At 45.7% G+C, this 18,219-nt stretch overlaps 1 protein-coding gene across 1 annotated transcript in view; it reads right to left on the reverse strand.

Annotated features, from left to right (window-relative positions):
* The window catches only part of MAPKBP1 (mitogen-activated protein kinase binding protein 1), a 102,788-nt gene that overhangs the window by 13,249 nt on the left and 71,320 nt on the right, over positions 1-18,219 (reverse strand). Inside the window, exons 17-24 of the mRNA XM_084270735.1 lie at positions 17,087-17,162; positions 14,536-14,647; positions 13,580-13,643; positions 10,454-10,579; positions 3,854-4,002; positions 3,133-3,182; positions 2,278-2,514; positions 1,153-1,325 (exon numbers count right to left, since the gene is read on the reverse strand). Of these exons, the coding sequence (XP_084126861.1) occupies positions 1,153-1,325; positions 2,278-2,514; positions 3,133-3,182; positions 3,854-4,002; positions 10,454-10,579; positions 13,580-13,643; positions 14,536-14,647; positions 17,087-17,162 (987 nt within the window). The remainder of the gene's footprint in view (positions 1-1,152; positions 1,326-2,277; positions 2,515-3,132; positions 3,183-3,853; positions 4,003-10,453; positions 10,580-13,579; positions 13,644-14,535; positions 14,648-17,086; positions 17,163-18,219) is intronic.

Genomic DNA, 18,219 nt, shown 5'->3' on the forward strand with positions numbered 1-18,219 from the left:
TTGCAAAAGAGAAGATTCTGGGTTTGAGCAAGACTAATGTACTGAAGAACTTCACATAAACATCCCGTATTGTAGGACAGGGCTCCTGGTTTCTGCTCTGATTTCACCAGTCTCATTTTGTCACATGACAGCACGACTACTGATTTGCCTGAAGTTTGAAGACTTCAGTTTTCCACTTTTTGAAATACTTTGGTTTCAGATGTTCTGCAGTGCAAGGTAGGATGCAGAAATCCCTCCAGAGAACCAAATGGCAATTACCCCTTGCAGCTTGCAAATTCTATATATACTTTGAGATGTGTCTGGTCTATATGCAGCATCACCAGAGTGCCTCCCCTTCTTACATGATAAAGGATGGGTCTGCTCTGTCCAAAAGGTTACCGTAGTAAAGGTAAAAATATAAAAAAAGAGAAACTGGGAGAAACTTAGCAACTTCAACTGCTAAATCCTGGCATGCATCCCTCAAAAAAGCCTGTCTAAAGCTATGAGCCCACTCTGTAACACAGCAGGAGACAGAGGAAATTAAACAGCTGTTACTATCAGGTTAAAAGGGGAAGGGAAGAGTAAAATTCAGGGAAGGAAAAAAAACAGAGCACAGAACAAAACAGAAAATTAAATGAGGTAGAACTAAACCAGAAGAAGAAAGGTCTCCACTGTCTCCAGTGCCCTTTTCCATCTCTCATGCAAGCCATTCTGTTCCTCACAAAAGGGTCATCACAGACTACATTTGTTAAATTCTTTCCCAATTAGGTTCAAAATCATCATAAATAACAGTGTCCTGCCATTTCCCCATGGCAGATGTTTCACTGCCATGTATATACGTCATTGTTGGGCCGTTTTTCCAGCTTCCAAGTTTTCCCTTGTTTATTTCAACCCACTTAAGGGAGAAAGCAAAAAGGCTGCTCCCAAGTTGTTTATTCAACAGAAGAAACTTGGAGGAGGCTGCTAACATGCCGTTTCCTCAGAGGAAAGATTATTTTAATGGTGCCTTCTTAGTATCAGATTCCTTTAGCATCAGGCTGGCATAAAACTCTCAACTAAGCGTGCCTGGCATCAATCAGGCAGTAAGTTAATTCACCCAAGTTACCACACAAGCTGCAAGCAAACTAAACCAGAAATATCTAAGCCATGCAGAGCAGAGAGCTTATTTTTAACCTGCTAGGGTCTGTGGGATGGATTTCATCTTGCTCAGGGTAGATTACACACTCCTCACTCTCAGAAGCTTCCAGTTCCTGAGAGAAAATCCCATCTTCACAAGACACAAGCCGAATGACTTTGGGTCTTACACAAGACCGGTTATTATCTTGGAGAGGTATTGAGCTGCCAACCTGGTTTGAAAAGAGAGAAAACTACATTCGTACCAGTGTTTTTCCTTAAGCCAGCAAGTGCTATGCAGAGCTAGGAAGTATGCATTACAGCTCAGAGTATGGTCAGGAATTTGAGACCGGGAAACCCAGCACTCCTATGACTTTCCTGTCCCTTATTTACTAAACTTGACAGATTACTACTGTAGTTTCCTATCTTGTTTCCTGTTTGAAATCCCCTAAAATTCTCTGGTAAAGTCCTGAACTCCCCACCCCTGTTTGAACACACACCAGGAGCATAAAAGCTGCGCAGCAGCAGGTTCTTCCATCACCTTTTATCAACTGATCAGACACATTTCAGAGACATCTGTGTCCGTGGGCCACAGCTGGAAAACACTGATCTACTGCATGCAGCAAGCCCAGTCCTCTTCTCACTCGCAGAGTTTATAAAGGAAGTAAAAACTCTGATCAAATGAGGTATCAGGATAGGCTGCTACTGGAAAATAGGCATTAGCTTTCTGGGGTATGAGTATGCATTACTTGCTGTGACTAAAAAGACTGAGAAGACTTTATAATCTAGCACAGCCCTCAACTAAGGGCATCATATGAGTCAAGAAACTGCATCCCAGCAAAGTGAGCTAAGAGGGAAGGAGGTACACATCTGTAATCCTGAGCTCAGCTTCTCGTCTTGTTCTTCCCAGAAATAATCAAAGAGCTGAAAGAAAACATGAGGTCTTCCCTGCCATGGAAAAGAAACCATGATCTGACACAAGGTTTGGAATTAGATGGCAGTCACACATTGCAGAAATACCAACTACAAAAGAGTTATCTGAACAGGTTTCTCAGAAGGCATTTAGAGATACCTCTCAGGATATAAAGCAAGGCATAGGGTAGTAATAAATGTAGGTAGTAATAACAGAGGCAGTACAGAAGCACTCAAAGTAGATTCACCTCCTCAGAGTAGTACTGCCCTTACTTTGTTGATGAGCACAGGAAGGTCTGCCTGCTCTTCTCTGTCATCTCCATTGCTGTTTTGAGACAGTGAGTCTCTACTTGGAGAACGGGAAACAGAGAAAGACTCCAACTGACGCAAGTCAAGCATGGATTTCACAGTCATCTCTATGCTGCTGGTGGGCTGGGACCAGCGCCCACGTTGCCGGGGCATCTTGTTCACTGGCGCCTCTGAGCGCTGGATTGCCGCGATCTCTTTGGCCTGAAGGGAATTGAAAGACAGACAATCTTAGGAACTGAGTTCTGCTGATGGAGAAACAGGAGAAAAATCACAAGACCCACAGAAAAAGACAATTATGTCCACTTCTATAAAAGGCCCAAAGCTGTCCATGAGAGCTCCAAATTCCCCCGTTAATCATAAGATGACACGGTCATTGCTGCTTCTTGCATAACTGAACATTTAAATGCCTTGCATGGATCCAAATATATGGATGTGTTCCTGTGTGACCTAATGCAGGTGATCCTGCTCTGGCAGGGGGGTTGGACTAGATGAGCATTTGAGGTCCCTTCTAACCCCTGACATTCCATGATCCTGTGTGTGCTCAGTTTCAGCACCATGTGAGATTCAGTCCAGAAATTGAGGGGCAAAAGCAAAATCTGAAGGAAAGATACTAACGCCACAATCCCAAGTGAAACTGTCTCTCAAACTATGCTCTGGTTTCCCAACCCCAAGTCGTTGTTCATAGAGAGGCTTCTCAATACTTTCCCACCACAGCTGCACCTTTTGCACCAGTGTGAATGAAGTTTTTCATCTCCAGGGGAATTTCTTTTCCAGTTTCCCTATGATAAGAAACAACAATTTGAAGGTTCAGCAACTCACCCTCCTCATTTCCCAATGGGAAAGGCTTCTTGAGAGGCTCAGGTCTGGATCTGGAAAGGGAAAAAGACACCTAGCTGACATCCTTGACCAGCAGTCCAGCTTTTTAAAGAACCCTTAACCTCATCATTCCTCCAAGGCAGCATTCCTATCCCTTCTGAACCAGCAGACGGCTGCCAACACACACTTTTCCAGAGACCACCAAATCGTCCTATTAGTATTTGAACAGAGACCTACCACTTTGTGCTGACTCAGCACACCCACTGCAGAACACTTGCCACAGTGCAGTGGGCCACCAAAGGCTTGGGAGAAAACCCTGCTCCAAAACACTGTAGCATCTATGGTAAAAATACCTCCAACTAGTAATGGTAACCTCTACTGCAAGTAGACATCTCTAGAATCCTCGGTGAGATCCCTTTTGGCCTCTGTGGACTTCTAACACCTTGTAGGCCCAAGCCCAGGACACTCATTCGAAATTCATTGAAATTAGGAAGAAACTTGGCAATTTAACAACTGAATCTCTAAACAGAGAACTCTGAGATGTACCCTCTTCAGATGCTGGGCAGCTCCGCAGTCCCCACCGCTGTCAATCCACCTGTTTCTGTATCTCCCTTTCTGCCCACATCTTGTGATTCCCAAGGCAGTGCCTCTGATTTTCTCACCCCTTCACATTCATGCCATCTTTCTTTCTCTACATCTGCCCGTGTCCCTCTCCCATTCATACCTGAGTCTCTCTCAGCGTTGCAGTTGGACTGAATATGGAAAGACTGCAGCCCACGTAGCTCATCATCATCATTCCCTTCATCTTCACCATCCTTGTCACTGTCTGATGAGAGTGCAGGCACAGAGGACAGGGCTGAGATGGACTCGTGTCTGGGAGACAGGAATCAGGAGGAGTATTATGGTCTATATATCAAGATTTGCTCACTATTTCAATAGTGGTAGTTCTCCACCTTATCTCCATCCACACTCGGCAAGCTGCCTCAACTCTCACTGTAACAAAACCCACCTGAGAAACAGGGCAAGTTAAATCCCACACAAAGATATGAAAGGCCTGCTACAGCAATTGTCTCATCTGCGTGGAAGGATGATAGAACAAGAACAGAAGTAAACCAGTCTGAGAAACTCAAGTGGAATGAAACCTGGCCTTCCATTTCAGCCCCCACCAATTCGTAGGGCCGAGATGGTACATCACATTTGAAAGGCAAATATTTTTCCCACCCTTAAGCACTTCCTCTGAGGAACTGGTTTACACCTCAAAAATGTCACAGACATGGCAAATCACCACATAAGAGACAGGTTAATATCAAGGATTGCTCCATGCAGAACCTGAAGGCCCAGCCCGCACACCACAAGAGCACCGTGCTGCCTTTTTTAGCTTTCAGGCACAAGAAATAATGCAAAACATTTTGGGCAGATCTTTAATCAGAGTACATCAGACAACTGCTCCCACACAGACCTCAGAGGCACTCCCAGCATAGAATTCTCCAATACCAATCCAGGACACTTACCAACCCTACAGTCTATTTCCCCTCTTTCTTCTCCTCTTCCCCTTCCCCTCCTCACCCCTTCCATCAACAGAACTAAATGAACTAACCCACTCTGGACAATAATTGAACAAATGAAGAGTCCGTAGCAAATAAATGTGAGTAGCACACACTCCGTGGCCTTGAGCTGGAGTGCCAAACTCATCATTAGTGACATTTATAGGGCATCACTGGTGGGGGTTGAGTGCCAAGCATTACTCATGGAATAAAAATAGTTCATCCACCAAATACAGAGAGGCCTGGCAAGGGACCAACTTCTCCTGCAGCTGACAGACAGCAGGCAGTACTGAAACATGGTAAGAAATAGATGAAGTATTTTAATCTTCGCTCTTCCCTTATAGTGACAGAATGTTAATTTCAATTGCTCAGAGGCAACTAAGCCCACCTGTTCCAGATGAGCTTTGAGGTGTTCAGGGTGGTGGGGGGAAGAGTGGAACGGACTGAAATCTAGAGTCCTCCAGTGAAACAGCTTCATGTTGGCTGTCCTCATTGACTTTTGACATTTGGGTCTGTCAGTCTCCTCATCTTTTATACTGCCTCCTTGCATGTCCATCCTGTTACTCCCAGGTTCTTGTGTCTAAGCAGGGAAATCCCATAAAGTTCAAGCACCACAGTAGGTTTGAGGTTATGCCAAGTTTCATCCTATGAGGTAGATGACATCTTCTTTGTGATTAGATGGACGTCAGAGTAGCGTAGGGTGAGGTTTCAAGCATGGGAGCTACTTTCAAATAAGGACCACACAAGAACATTTTGAAAGCAAAGGTGTGAGACTTCTGGGTTTTGCTGAGAGCAGGACCAGCCAAATCCCAAGAAGCACCATTACACCAGAATGAATGGTTCAGAGAAGCTATTCCAGAATAGCATGTACAGACATGTCCAACTCTCATGATACGTGTGACTCAGAACAAGGGTTTTAATTGTCCTTGTGCTTGTCTTCTTTTGCTGAGGAATTATCCCATCCCACTACCATGTCTGGGTCTTGTTCTGCACGGATCAGCAGAGCCAGTTGCACTCCAACTCCTTCTGAAGGGTCTCCCAGTACAGGGTGAACAGCAGGGAATGGCCTTTGGTTAGAAAGTCTTCAGAAGACTAGATAGACTTAGAAGTGCCAAATGTCTTCACAGAGTTGCAGCGCTGAGACCTCTGACAGGAGGCACTCTGTATATTCCTACATGTGTCCTGACTTCAACCCGTCCTTCTTTTCTTCAAACAAACCAGACAAGAATGGCAAGTATCCACTTAAAGAGGCATGTTCCCAGCATTCCTGCTCTGACCCTGGGCTGCTCAAACCCTGAGCTTGAGGGGGGATATTAATGAAACCATAACATCCTACATGGCAGGGATCGCTAGCTAGCAGATGGCCGCCCCCCTCCCCAAATGCCTAAGGGGTTTAAAGTTACCCTGCTTTTCCCCACAGAAAGATCACAGCAGAGTTTCCCTGGTGTCACAGCTGCAGCAGGTCAGCACAGGCTCAGTCACCACTTCTGATCCGGCATCAGAACACCTGTCCCAGTCCGAGCCCTGGAAACAGCACAGCTTTCCTTGACTGCCCAAAGCTTCGCTGGGAATTGGGTAACGAGTCCCTCCTCCCAAAGGAGGAGCTCTGCCAGCACGCAGCACAGCATACACCTGTATGTTTTAGACAATTTAAGATGATATATCTCTAGCCTCCTATTTATACTAGACCTTCAGTGAAGGTCACAGAAAAGGTGTCTTTTAAATTGAAAATTAAAGAAAAAGAAAAAATGCTCATCTAAACCATGATGATGAGCCCTGCAAATGTCCCACAGCAAAACCAATTCATGATGAGCCCTGCAAATGTCCCACAGCAAAACCAATTCATGATGAGCCCTGCAAATGTCCCACAGCAAAACCAACTCCAAACTTCCCTTCTAAGAAATGGGAGAGAGGCTTTTCTAAACAATAAATGCATACTTGGATCAAAACCAAACCTCCATGAAAGGGCCTTTACATTTTCTTTCTCCAAAAATACAAATGCCTCAAACCCAAAATGTACAGGCAATATCAGCTGAGCACAAGTTCTGTTACCCTGAACAATCAAAGCTGCTCATGCCAGTAGATGAGAGAAAAGCCCACATTTAGAATTACCACAACCAGAGGCAGAACTGAAAGGCTCTCAGGGGTGCTACACAGAACTGTGGGACACAAAGGTCAAATGAGTTCCAAAATAATCCAATGTCCCATAAAGGCGAGTGAGAGAGACCCTTCAGAGAAGAAAATCAGTCTCTCTAGAAATGTTTGGAGGGACTGAAAAGGCAGGGACTCTTCGGTTTGGGGAGAAGACTGGATGGCGTGAGGTTATGACAAAGCTTTGTGAGACCACGGGGACTATGGATAGCTGGATGCAGAATGCTGGATGCCCATCAAAGCTCACAACACACAAGTGGGGACCTTTCAACAGAATTAGGAGTGTGATTTAACAGAGGCAAAGCAAGCCCTACTTTCATAGAATCACAGAATCACAGGGGTTGGAAGGGACCTCCAGAGATCATCGGGTCCAACCCCCTGACAAAGCAGCTCCCTAGGACAGATCGCACAGGGAGGTGTCCAGATGGGTCTGGAATCTCTCCAGAGAAGGAGACTCCACGCCCCCCTGGGCAGCCTGTCCCAGGGCTCCCTCACCCTCACTGGGGAAAAGTTCTTCCCCATGTTGGTGCGGAACTTCCTGTGCTCCAACTTGCAGCCATTGCCCCTTGTCCTGTCCCCACAGACCACTGAAAAGGGGCTGGCCATTTCCTCCTGCACCCCACACTTCAGATATTTATAAACATTAATATGTCCCCCCCCCCCACTTAGTCTTGTTTTCTCCAGGCCGAACAGTCCCAATTTACTCAGCCTTTCCTCACAGGGGAGATGCTCCAGGCCCTTAATCATCTTCATAGCCTCCTCTGGACTCTCTCCAGGAGATCCCTGTCTTTTTTATACCAGGGAGCCCAGAACTGGACACAACACTCCAGGTGGGGCCTGACCAGGGCAGAGTAGAGGGGGAAGATTACCTCCTCTGACCTGCTGGCCACACTCCTCCTGATGCACCCCAGGATCCCATTGGCTCTCTTAGCCCCCAGGGCACACTGCTGGCTCATGGCCAACCTGTCATCAACCAGGACCCCCAGGTTCTTCTCCACAGAGCTCCTCTCCAGCAGGTCATCCCCCACTCTGTACTGATACAAGTGGTTATTCCTTCCCAGGTGCAAGACGCTACACTTGTTTTTTGTTGAATCTCATCTGGTTTCTCCCTGCCCAGCTCTCCAGCCAGTCCAGGTCTCTCTGGATGGCAGCGCAGTGTTCCTGCCTGTCAGCCACTCCTCCCAGCTTTGTATCATCGGGTACTTGCTGAGGGTGGATGCTATTTCCTCATCAAGGTCATCAATTAAGATATTAAACAGGACTGGACCCAACACTGAGCCCTGGGGAACACTGCTAGTCACAGGTCTCCAGTCAGATTCTGCTCCACTGATCGTCACCCTCTGAGCTCAGTAGAAGAGCTCACAGAGAGCAGTGAACTCCTGGAACATGTCACCAAAGGAGTCACAGAGACAGACAATATTATAAAGTTCAATAGGGTTCATACCAAGTCAGCGGACAAATGGTCTGTGACCGGATACTAAAGGGAACAGGTGGAGATGAACCTCCTAACATCCCTGAGATAACAGCCCAGCGTGAGGCAAACAGACCATAAAGGCTCGTACGGCAAGGCTCACTGAACAGCATCCCCTATTGCCACTGTCACAGACAGAATACTGGGCTTCTCGAGCTCTGGTTTCACATAGAAAGGCATCTTCCCTGTGCTCTCACTCCAGATGTTATTCACCTGGGCCAATCTCTGCCCTGCCAATTGCAGCAGGATAGAGACAGCGCTGTCCTGTGCTGGGAACCTTCAGCTCCCTCCCCACTGCCTCCTCAGTTCAGCTTTGTTTCCCCAGTATTATTTTGATTATTCATCCTCCAATTCCATACCCTAACACTATGGAATTAGCAGAACCCATTATTTCCCCCAAATTCTAGCAATACCATTCAAGAGAAAAATCCTGGGGAACAAATGACCTATCACCAGACAGGAGCTTTATAACGCTGCTAAGAGTCCCTCTGAGACAACAGCACAAGGTGCACCCAACTCCCCACTGCAACCTCCAAAGACAGACTGTGGAAACATAACCAGAACAGGTACCTAGAAATACAATCTTACTCAAGTTCATTAGTTTTCCTTCTCCCACCTCAGTAATGCTGCTCCAATAGGCTCTTCCTCCATACTCAGTCCCAATCCAAAATGCTCTGGAGTTACGTCTTTGCTGATCTCCAGTGACCACAGTGGTCGATCAAAACTGAAAACAAGCTTTCAAAGCTGACCAAACAGGTAGATCCCAGGCTTGCAAAGAGGTTACCAAACAAGTTTAATCAAGTGCTGGGCTTGGCATGGCACTAACACCGCCCTTCAGCAAGCGCCTGTGACGGAAACAAGTATCACCTAATGCGGAAGAGGACTGGGATTATCTGTCACAGGCTGAGCTTTGGTAGGGTAAGGCTGCAGCTGCTGGAATAATGGAGAGCCTGCTATAAAAAGCACATTGCTTGACAGCTCCAGAATTTTGGCTAGAAAAAAAAAAGGCTTCCTGAGTTCTCACAGCATCATTACCAAAAGCACTTATTAGACAAGACTCGTTTCAAGAATGAGCAGATCGAGACTTTTCCAAATGAAACTATGCAGACAGACTTGTTTCAGCATCACTTGCTCCCAAAGGGAGTGGGAAGGTCCTTGTGACATTCAACACAACAACCAGCGTGCGAAGTTCTCCAGTGCTTCAGTGCTTTTATATCCAGGACCCCATTTGTAGTTATTTGGAGGAGAAACATTGTAGGTCACAGACTCAAAAATCAGTGTTTATCCTTTTGTCCTAACTTTGATCCTTTATCAGCTTGGTCAGGACCCTCTCCTGCACTGCATACAGTCACATTAGTCTTGGCTACTGACTAACTGCAGAGAAACCAAATCCAGTACACATAATCCATAATTCCCCATCACTCTTGTTCTGTTTAAAAACAGGGTCTGTGTTTCAGCACCACTTTTTACAGAAAGGTCACCAGATGAAATTAGATCTACTGTGGTTGTAGATTGTGGTAGTTTGCTTTTAGGCATGTTGTTTACTGAGCAAAAATTAGTATGCTTTAGCTTCCAAGAACTTCCTCCCAGGGCAATTATTTTTCTATTTATTATTTATATTAGAATAAATTCTTAGGTGACGTTCTTCAAAGTCTCTGGAAAATAGTTACCAAAGCAACAGCACAACTGTGAGGACTCTGTCAGCATTCTGATCACTATGGCAAACTCTTACAGCTCACAGGTACCCTGTGGACAACAACCTTTAAACTGCACTCAGCCTAGATCCAAAGAACTTTATTCCTGAAGGATCCAGCCTTCCCTGGTGGGATGCTGTGTGCCAGCCCCAGTACTGTTAGCTAAGCTGCTTATTAAAGTTTCTGACTGCATCATTAAATTAAATTAAGACACAAGGGGCATTGCACAAGCATTGCAGTCAGCAAAGCAACACCAGTACATCTGTCTGAAAGATCGCAGTCAGGCTTTTATATCCAAAGAAGGGAGGCCCAAAACCCCTGGCAAACCCAACAGAAGAGTCAGAGGACCTTTGGAAGGCATTATTGGTGAAAACAGCAAAAGCCTTACAGTTGAATCCCAGCACCACACTTATCCTGTTACACGCTAGGAAGTCAGCCAGCTCTCCTCAGCCTTCCCTGCTCACCTCATGAGTCCGGCTGCCTTGTGTGGAGGAGACTTCTCAGCCTGCTTCCCTCTCTGCCTCATGTCCGACAGCCGCTGACGCATGTTGATGGTCATCTCTGAGCTCAGGCGCCAGATGAAGATACAGCTAAAAGGAGGAAAGGTAAGCCTGGGGTCAAGTCTCAGTCCTGTTCATTGATGTTAGCAGCTCCTACCGCAGAGGCAAACAACAGCCCTTCAGTCTAAGGTGGGGAGAAACTTAACCCTATCACAAGCCTCCTGACTAAAAGGTAAAACCAGCCAGGTAAAGACTCCCTGTGGGCGAGAGCAACTGCAGACACATCTCTGATCCTATTCCTTTATTTGACTATCCAACCAGCTGCTGGAGGAAATCATTGAATTCTAGAATGGTCTGGGTTGGAAGGGACCCCAGAGTTCCAACTCCCCACCACAGGCAGGACCACCAACCTCCTCTCTGGGCAAAAATGCCATATCAACTTCCCTCATGGTCAGCATGGTAAGTGGAGCCTACAGATGTTCTCTGTGTCCTTTAACAGCAGCTAAGCTGCAGCATCTGATTGCGCCAACTGCACAAGCTGGGTCTTCCTAATGCCCACCCACCATCCCATGGTGTCTCTGTGGTGTAAGAACGGTTAAGCTCATGTGACAGTACTTTTTCCAGTCAGGGTACTCCTAACGTTTCACTTGGACTTCCTCCAAGAACCTCCTGAGGAATATAATTTATTCATTTAAATAATTGATTTAATGTGGTCAATGGATTCTGAAGTGTTTAAGAGAGGGAAACAAACACTGTGATCTCACGGGTCTCGTTTTCTTCTGAAATCTAGCTAAAAATAAAAATAATAAATTAAAAAAACCTCATGACATTGGGAATACTGTATCTTCAGCTGCCAGACAGTTAAATGGCCAGTGCTTTCTTTGAAATTTAACCTCAGTGCTAATGAATTCTTTTCATCTCACCTATCTTTCCTGTCTAGCTGGATACACTTGCACTGATGTAGAAACAGAGGCAATGTTTTTACTATCATTAATAAAATCCTGCTTACTACTTTGGAATCCAAAGAGGATTTAATCAAGTTCTTCAAGACCCATCAGTGCCACCATATGCACGTATTCACGGGTACTCTAATCCACCAAGGAGCTTTCAATGAGGGGCTTTCCCCTGTTCTTTGTTAGTTTGTTATAATTCTTTCCCTGTGCCATTCTGAACAATGGCCATGAACTCTGGTCTCCTGGGCCCAAAGCAAATGCCAAAAGTACCAGGATCCTGAATGCCTGTATCTTCTCCATTTTCCTTCTCTCATGAGGAGAAATTTTAAAAGGTTTTATTTCCATGCCACACAAAAAGAAAACAGAAATCCCCCACTTTGGAGTCTGTGCAGATGTTAATGAAAAATTCAGAATTCCCTCCTTGCCCCCGTGCCAGTTTGACACAAAGCTCAGCAACATCACTCCCAGCTACCCAAGTCACACGCAGGCACTTCCCATCAGCAGGGAACTTGCTGTGATCTCCCCTCCCCAGCTTTTTAGCCAGGAGCCAGTGGTGAGGCACTGCATCTGGAAGCTATGGCAACCCCGGGGCAGGCAGCTGCTTCCCCTCAAGCAGCAGCTCTCTCAAACATGCCAGCAACCCTGATCCAGTGCCGAGAAACTACTGGAAAGCAGGAAACCAAATTCAGCAAGCAAACCTGGCTTGTTCATTTATCACACACTCCCCTACCCCCCCCCACCGCCTAGAGACAGGCAGCGAACAGCATGAACTTATAAACACATCAGCATTCAACCCAAAGCTATGCAGGAGAATGCTCCCACCTATCCCCTTCTGCTTCTTCCCCCCTTGCAGTACTTGTCTCACATGGGTTTCTCACTCCTCGTGCCATTCTCCATCTCTTTCTATGCTCAGTTTTACCCTTTGCACATGCCACTGCGTGTGAGCAGACTATTTTTGCCCTGTTCTCCTTCGAAAAATGTGCTTTCTCATCTCCTCACTGCAGAGTTCTTCATGAATCCTGCCTTCCCTCAGTTCTCAAACACCTCCTCCACACCCTTGGGTGAAGAAAACGACCATTTTGCTCATGGAAATGATCAACCAGGGAACACTGAACTGAATCGCAAGAATCACTGGGGACCTCAAACCTTCCATGTTTCTATAATTTATCCCAAATCTGCAACAAAAGGACTCATGAATCTATTTACACACATGGAAGGTAAAGAAAGAGGAAACCCACATTTAGATTTTACCAAAAGACAAAACCAACCAGCTCAGGCAATGTAAGGCGATGTGCTGTATGTTCTGTAACAACTCACCCTCTAAAACTCTTTTTCCATTTCAAATGTTTTTTATTAATAGAAAAGAGAAGGAAAGAGAGAATCTGGGTTGCTCTGGCCTTGAAAGACCACTCCAGGAGTCATCTTCCTCAAAGGAAATGTTTCATTTGGTTCAGCTGATTTAAGCATTCACTGATTCCAGCAGCAGTGGGTCCACTCACCTCTGCAAACACCCTACAGACATGTATTCTCCTCTTCACCTTTGACTCAGCCCAGTGATTACTTAAGCTTTTGGTGAGCTGATTTAGTGAGCTAAATCAGCAGGACACACAGCAGGAGGGTGCTGATGTGGGGACCTAGATCAGTTTAATGAGGGGGTCAGACCCACCACAGCTGACTGAGGGTAACGGGGAAAGGGAGCATATGGACAGGAGCAAAGAGTGGGGCCAGGACTGTCCCTTTTGCTGCCAGACAGGCTCATTCACCTGGTGAAACCTCACCAGCAGGAGTACTGTAGGTTTTGGCACTACCAGCTGCATCACATTACATACCTGAAGGCTGGTAACGAAACAAGCCAGATCCCTGCCTCCTTTCCAGCTGGGAATAGTGCCTACACTCAGCCACAAGGGAAGCACTTCCCAGGGGCATCTCATTCCACAGAAAGATAATACAAGCTCTGTGAGCTTTGCCAACAGCACACATTTAGGATTCAGAATGCTCTGAGGTTTCTTTGGAATTCACAGAGCAGCCCTCATTTAAAAAAAATTTAAAAATAAAAATCTACCTTCCTCCAGGGGACACACTAAATCCAGTGAGAGCTGGTATGAGCTGACACCATAAGCAAGCAAACCCCTCTTACCTGTCACCAGAAACAGAGATCAGATGCTTGCAGTCATTGCTGAATTTCATCCCGGTTACAATCTCTGTGGGAAATAAAGCACAAGGAAACCCAAAAATTTCCCTGAATTATTCCAAAGGCCAGAAGAGATGATCAGCCAAACAGCCTGTCTGCCAAATTCCTCTTAAGCCAACACACTTCACAGATCTGTGTGCCTCAGTCACCATAACCACTCAACAAAGGATCTAGGTTTGACATGGAAGGGGTATCCCACGGCAAAACAAGCATGAAGACTGAAGTCTTTTTTAGCCTGTAAAAGAATAGTCCCTTTTTAAGGGGGAACCTTATTAATGTTTATAAACATCTCAAGTGTGGGACACAGGGGGAAATGGCCAGACCCTTTTCAGTGTCTGTGGGGACAGGACAAGGGGCAATGGCTGCAAGTTGGAGCACAGGAAGTTCTGCACCAACATGGGGAAGAACTTTTCCCCAGTGAGGGTGAAGGAGCCCTGGGACAGGCTGCCCAGGGCGTGTGGAGTCTCCTTTTCTGGAGAGATTCCAGACCCATCTGGACGCCTCCCTGTACAATATGAACTGGGGAGCTGCTTTGGCAGGGGGGTTGGACCCGATGAGCTCTCGAGGTCCCTTCCAACCCCTGTGATTCTGTGATACGTGGTTGGAGCTGAGGATATATCATAATGAAATTTAATATATGCCAAAAAAAACACCCCTACCTTATAGGCTATTAGAAAAACAGTGTGAACAATTACATGGCTTGACAGGCACTGCAAAAACTAACTGAAATAGCAATAAAATAAGCTAATACAACTTTATCCAAACATAGCCTACTCCAAAATACCCATCAGGTAATTTTTGGTGCTGAGGAACCTTCAGGAAGTCTTCACTAGCATCAGGCCCTACTATGGTGGTCATCAGCATAAAGAAACCCTGCATGTCCAGAAGTTTACATGCCTTACCAGAATGGCCATACATGGTGGCAACACACTCGCCAGAATAGAAATCGAAGATGGAGAGGTTCTTGTCAGAACAACTGGTTGCAATATAAAGACCAGAGGGATCCGTTTGCACCTGTTTTAGGAGATCAGAGAAGGGAGAAGATCTGGTGAGAAAGTGCCTTCAACCTGCAGGGGAACGGGGCACTCGCAGTTATGGGAATAAAGTACCAGGAGCTCCGACAGGTCTCCAACCGAGCATCGGGCTACCCAGCACCCCAGGATACATCTCCAGCCTGACTGAACTGTTAGAACTATCTCCAATCCAATCAAAGAATTAGGGCACTTACATTAAATTCCTTCAGAGCTGTGAAGGCACAACCACTAACTGACAGACTTATACACCTCTCTCATACCCCTTTTTAAGCACTGGGGTCTTTACTTTCTTCTATCTTAAGATCAAAACAAAACAAAACATGCCCACACAAAAGAGAAAACACCACCCTCTCCCATTAAAAAATACAAACATCATCACTGGCAGAGTTCAGTGAAATATTCAAAGACTCCAATCTTGAGGAAAGACACCAAAAGAGAGAACCAGCTGCAGAGAAATGTTCTTTGATAACGATGCTGTCAAATCTCCAGTACTTCCAACTCTTGGATTTGGGGGTTTTGGGTTTGTTTTTTTTCATAGACACCCATTTGTTGCTTTATCTTGAATAAAACAGAAAGCCCCCTCCAAATACCTCACTAGGTCTAAAGCAGCAGTACACAGCACATACAGCTACTGTCACCAAATATCCTACATCATCCTCTGTAGCTGTTTAAGGAACTGAGAGTGAAAACACCTGGGGTTTGGGGGAGACACGGTATTTAAATAATGATAACTTTTTTTATTATGTTTATTTTGTTGCTGTATCTTTTACTTTGCATATCGTTTAGGATCTACTTGTTAAACCACAATGTTTTGGGGTGTTGGTTGACTGCAGACTGAGTATGAGCCAGCAGTGTGCCCAGGTGGCCAGGAAGCCAATGACATCCTGGCTTGTATCAAAAATAGTGTGGCCAGTAGGTCTGGGGAGGGGATTGTGCCCCTGTACTGGGCATTGGTGAGGCTGCACCTCGAGTGCTGGGTCCAGTTCTGGGCTCCTCACCGTAAGAAGGACATTGAGGTCCTCCAGTGAGTCCAGAGAAGGGCAACCAGGCTGGGGAAGGGGCTGGAGGGCAAACCCTATGAGGAGCGGCTGAAGGAGCTGGGGGTGTTCAGCCTGGAGAAGAGGAGGCTGAGGGGAGACCTTATCACCACCTACAACTACCTGACAGGAGGGTGCAGAGAGGTGGGTGATGGTCTCTTCAGCCAGGGGACAGGAGATGGGACAAGGGGAAATGGCACGAAGCTGCCCCAGGGCAGGGTCAGATTAGATGTCAGGAGAAAGTTCTTCCCTGAAAGAGTTGTCAGGGCCTGGAACAGGCTGCCCAGGGAGGGGGTTGAGTCACTGACCCTGGGTGTGTTTAACAGACGGGTAGATGAGGTGCTCAGGGATATGGTTTAGCACAGGACAGGGACGGTTGGACTTGATGATCTTAAAGGTCTTTTCCAACCTTGTGATTCTGTGATTCTGTATTTATGACCTCAGAATAACATGCCAGGAACATTTAAATACCAGAGATAACCATAATCCCCTAGTTACATAACTGTCCTAAAAATGCACAAAGCAACGTTAAAAATAATTGAGATTCCCCAATTGAGCATCACAGGAAAAAAAACCCAACAGGAACACAGAGGATACTAAAACAAACAAAAAAATCCATCTCCCAGCAATGTTTCACAGGTTGTGGTCTGAGAATGATATAATCAAGCACCTGAGCTTACTAGCAACAAAGCGTAGCATCAATTTTTCTTGTCATCTCTGGCTTATCAAAAACTTAGTAGGAGTTTCATTAGGCAAAGAGAGAGAGAATTTATCTTTCTCTGTAAAGCAGAATTGGTGACAAAGCTGTTTGCTTTCCTCTCTCTTTTTACCCAGTTCTTCACACCCATCAGTAATACTGCTGGTCTGCAGAACAGAAATATTTGATTTAAAAAGTAGAAGAATTATCAGTGAAAACAAATCTGATGAAGCAGCTTGTTTGGCCTCTTGACTTGAGAGGTGCTTTGTGTGTGTCACCTTATAAGCTTAACAAAGAGTGTCAGGAAAGCCAGAATGAGCTCTGTGGAGCACAAAACAAAGGATTAGAGTATATGGACTACATCATCTCCTGATAGTACTGGTGCAGTTCTCCTTGCTGTCACACAGTGCGGGCCTGTGCCTCACTTCAGAAACAGGACTCATCAACTTCAGCAGTCCTTGATTTTTCCTGTTTTAGCCTGATGGAACTCAAATACATTACCAGCCCCTAAAGGTGGGGGTGGGAGGAAGTAGCAGGAGCAGGATAAGGGACAACAGATAGAGCAAGTAAAGAAAAAGACATTCCTGTTCAGGCTTGTATCTCATTTTCTTATCCCTGAGCTGCATTCAGAAGAGCTGGGGAAAAAAAGGCAAAGGGAAGAAACAAGAAAAAAAAAAGAGCTTACTTTGATAAGGGTGCCATCTTCACCTTGGGATCCTTTGTAAAGCTTCTTCTGCTTCCCACTGCTTATGTTGAAAACCCTGAAGGTGACATAAGACAACATTACTCATTTTGCCCATGTACTGCTCTGTGGCTCTTGTCACCAGGATCCTCTCCTCTTTCTGCTCCTGAATCCACGTGAGACACAGGGAACAGGGCCAAGCCACAGGAAAAGGAGAGGTGATGTCTATGAACTATAAGCACCAATCATTTAAATTGTTGGGAAACAGCCTCAAAAGTAATGCAAAGGGCCAAGACTGGATGATATGATATGATATCAAGCAGATCTTCCGAATGAAAATTGAGGCTTGATTCTCAAGCTGATAATCAAAACCAAGCGGCACTAAACATTATGGCACTAAAGGAGAGGTGAAATGGGAGGGAGAAAACCTTGCCATACCTTGTAATGGCTAATGATTGTGTAGCAGAAATGGTTTTTAATAAGCTTCAGTGGGTCTTCCCTGCTATAAAAATATCTGTGGCTCCTTCAAACTAAAAGGAAGGGTCAAGAGAGCAAGACCCTTTATTTATTTACACTAGAATACAAACCTAAATGCCATTCAGCAGTGGCATTTAGCGATGGCTAAAGCTCTCAGGGACTCACCAAGACAAAACAGGAGGAGACACACAACTATGGAGAGTCCCCATTGCATTGAAGGTAGAAGAGAGAGATGGGGGAAATGGGTAAACAGGGAGCAGAGAACGGACTCCACTTGCCCAAAGGCAAGTCAGGCCTAGCTCGGTTTGAAACTCGGACAGTCCCCCAGGCATCACAGCTAATAGTTTTATATTATATTCATATATAGACATACTTTGGAAGCAAAAATTACAACAGTACATTAGTTCTTGCCCCAGAGCTCAGTGATGTGCCAAGGAAGGAACACTCGCTTTGCCAGTAGAAGGGCTTTGCTCTGCAGAGCAACCCAACAAGAGGCCCAGAGTCCCATAGGCATTTGAATACATCCACAGCTTTCTACCAGCGTGGGGAAAGGCACAGTTTAACCTCTCAGGGTGTGAGCTGAGGCCTCGGATCGGCCTGAAAATGCTGTGTCAAAAAACCTAGAGGAAGAATGATGGAGCCGCCTTGGCCAACTCATT

Source organism: Gallinula chloropus (genome assembly GCF_964237585.1).
Source record: "Gallinula chloropus genome assembly, chromosome: 14".
Taxonomy (NCBI): domain Eukaryota; kingdom Metazoa; phylum Chordata; class Aves; order Gruiformes; family Rallidae; genus Gallinula; species Gallinula chloropus.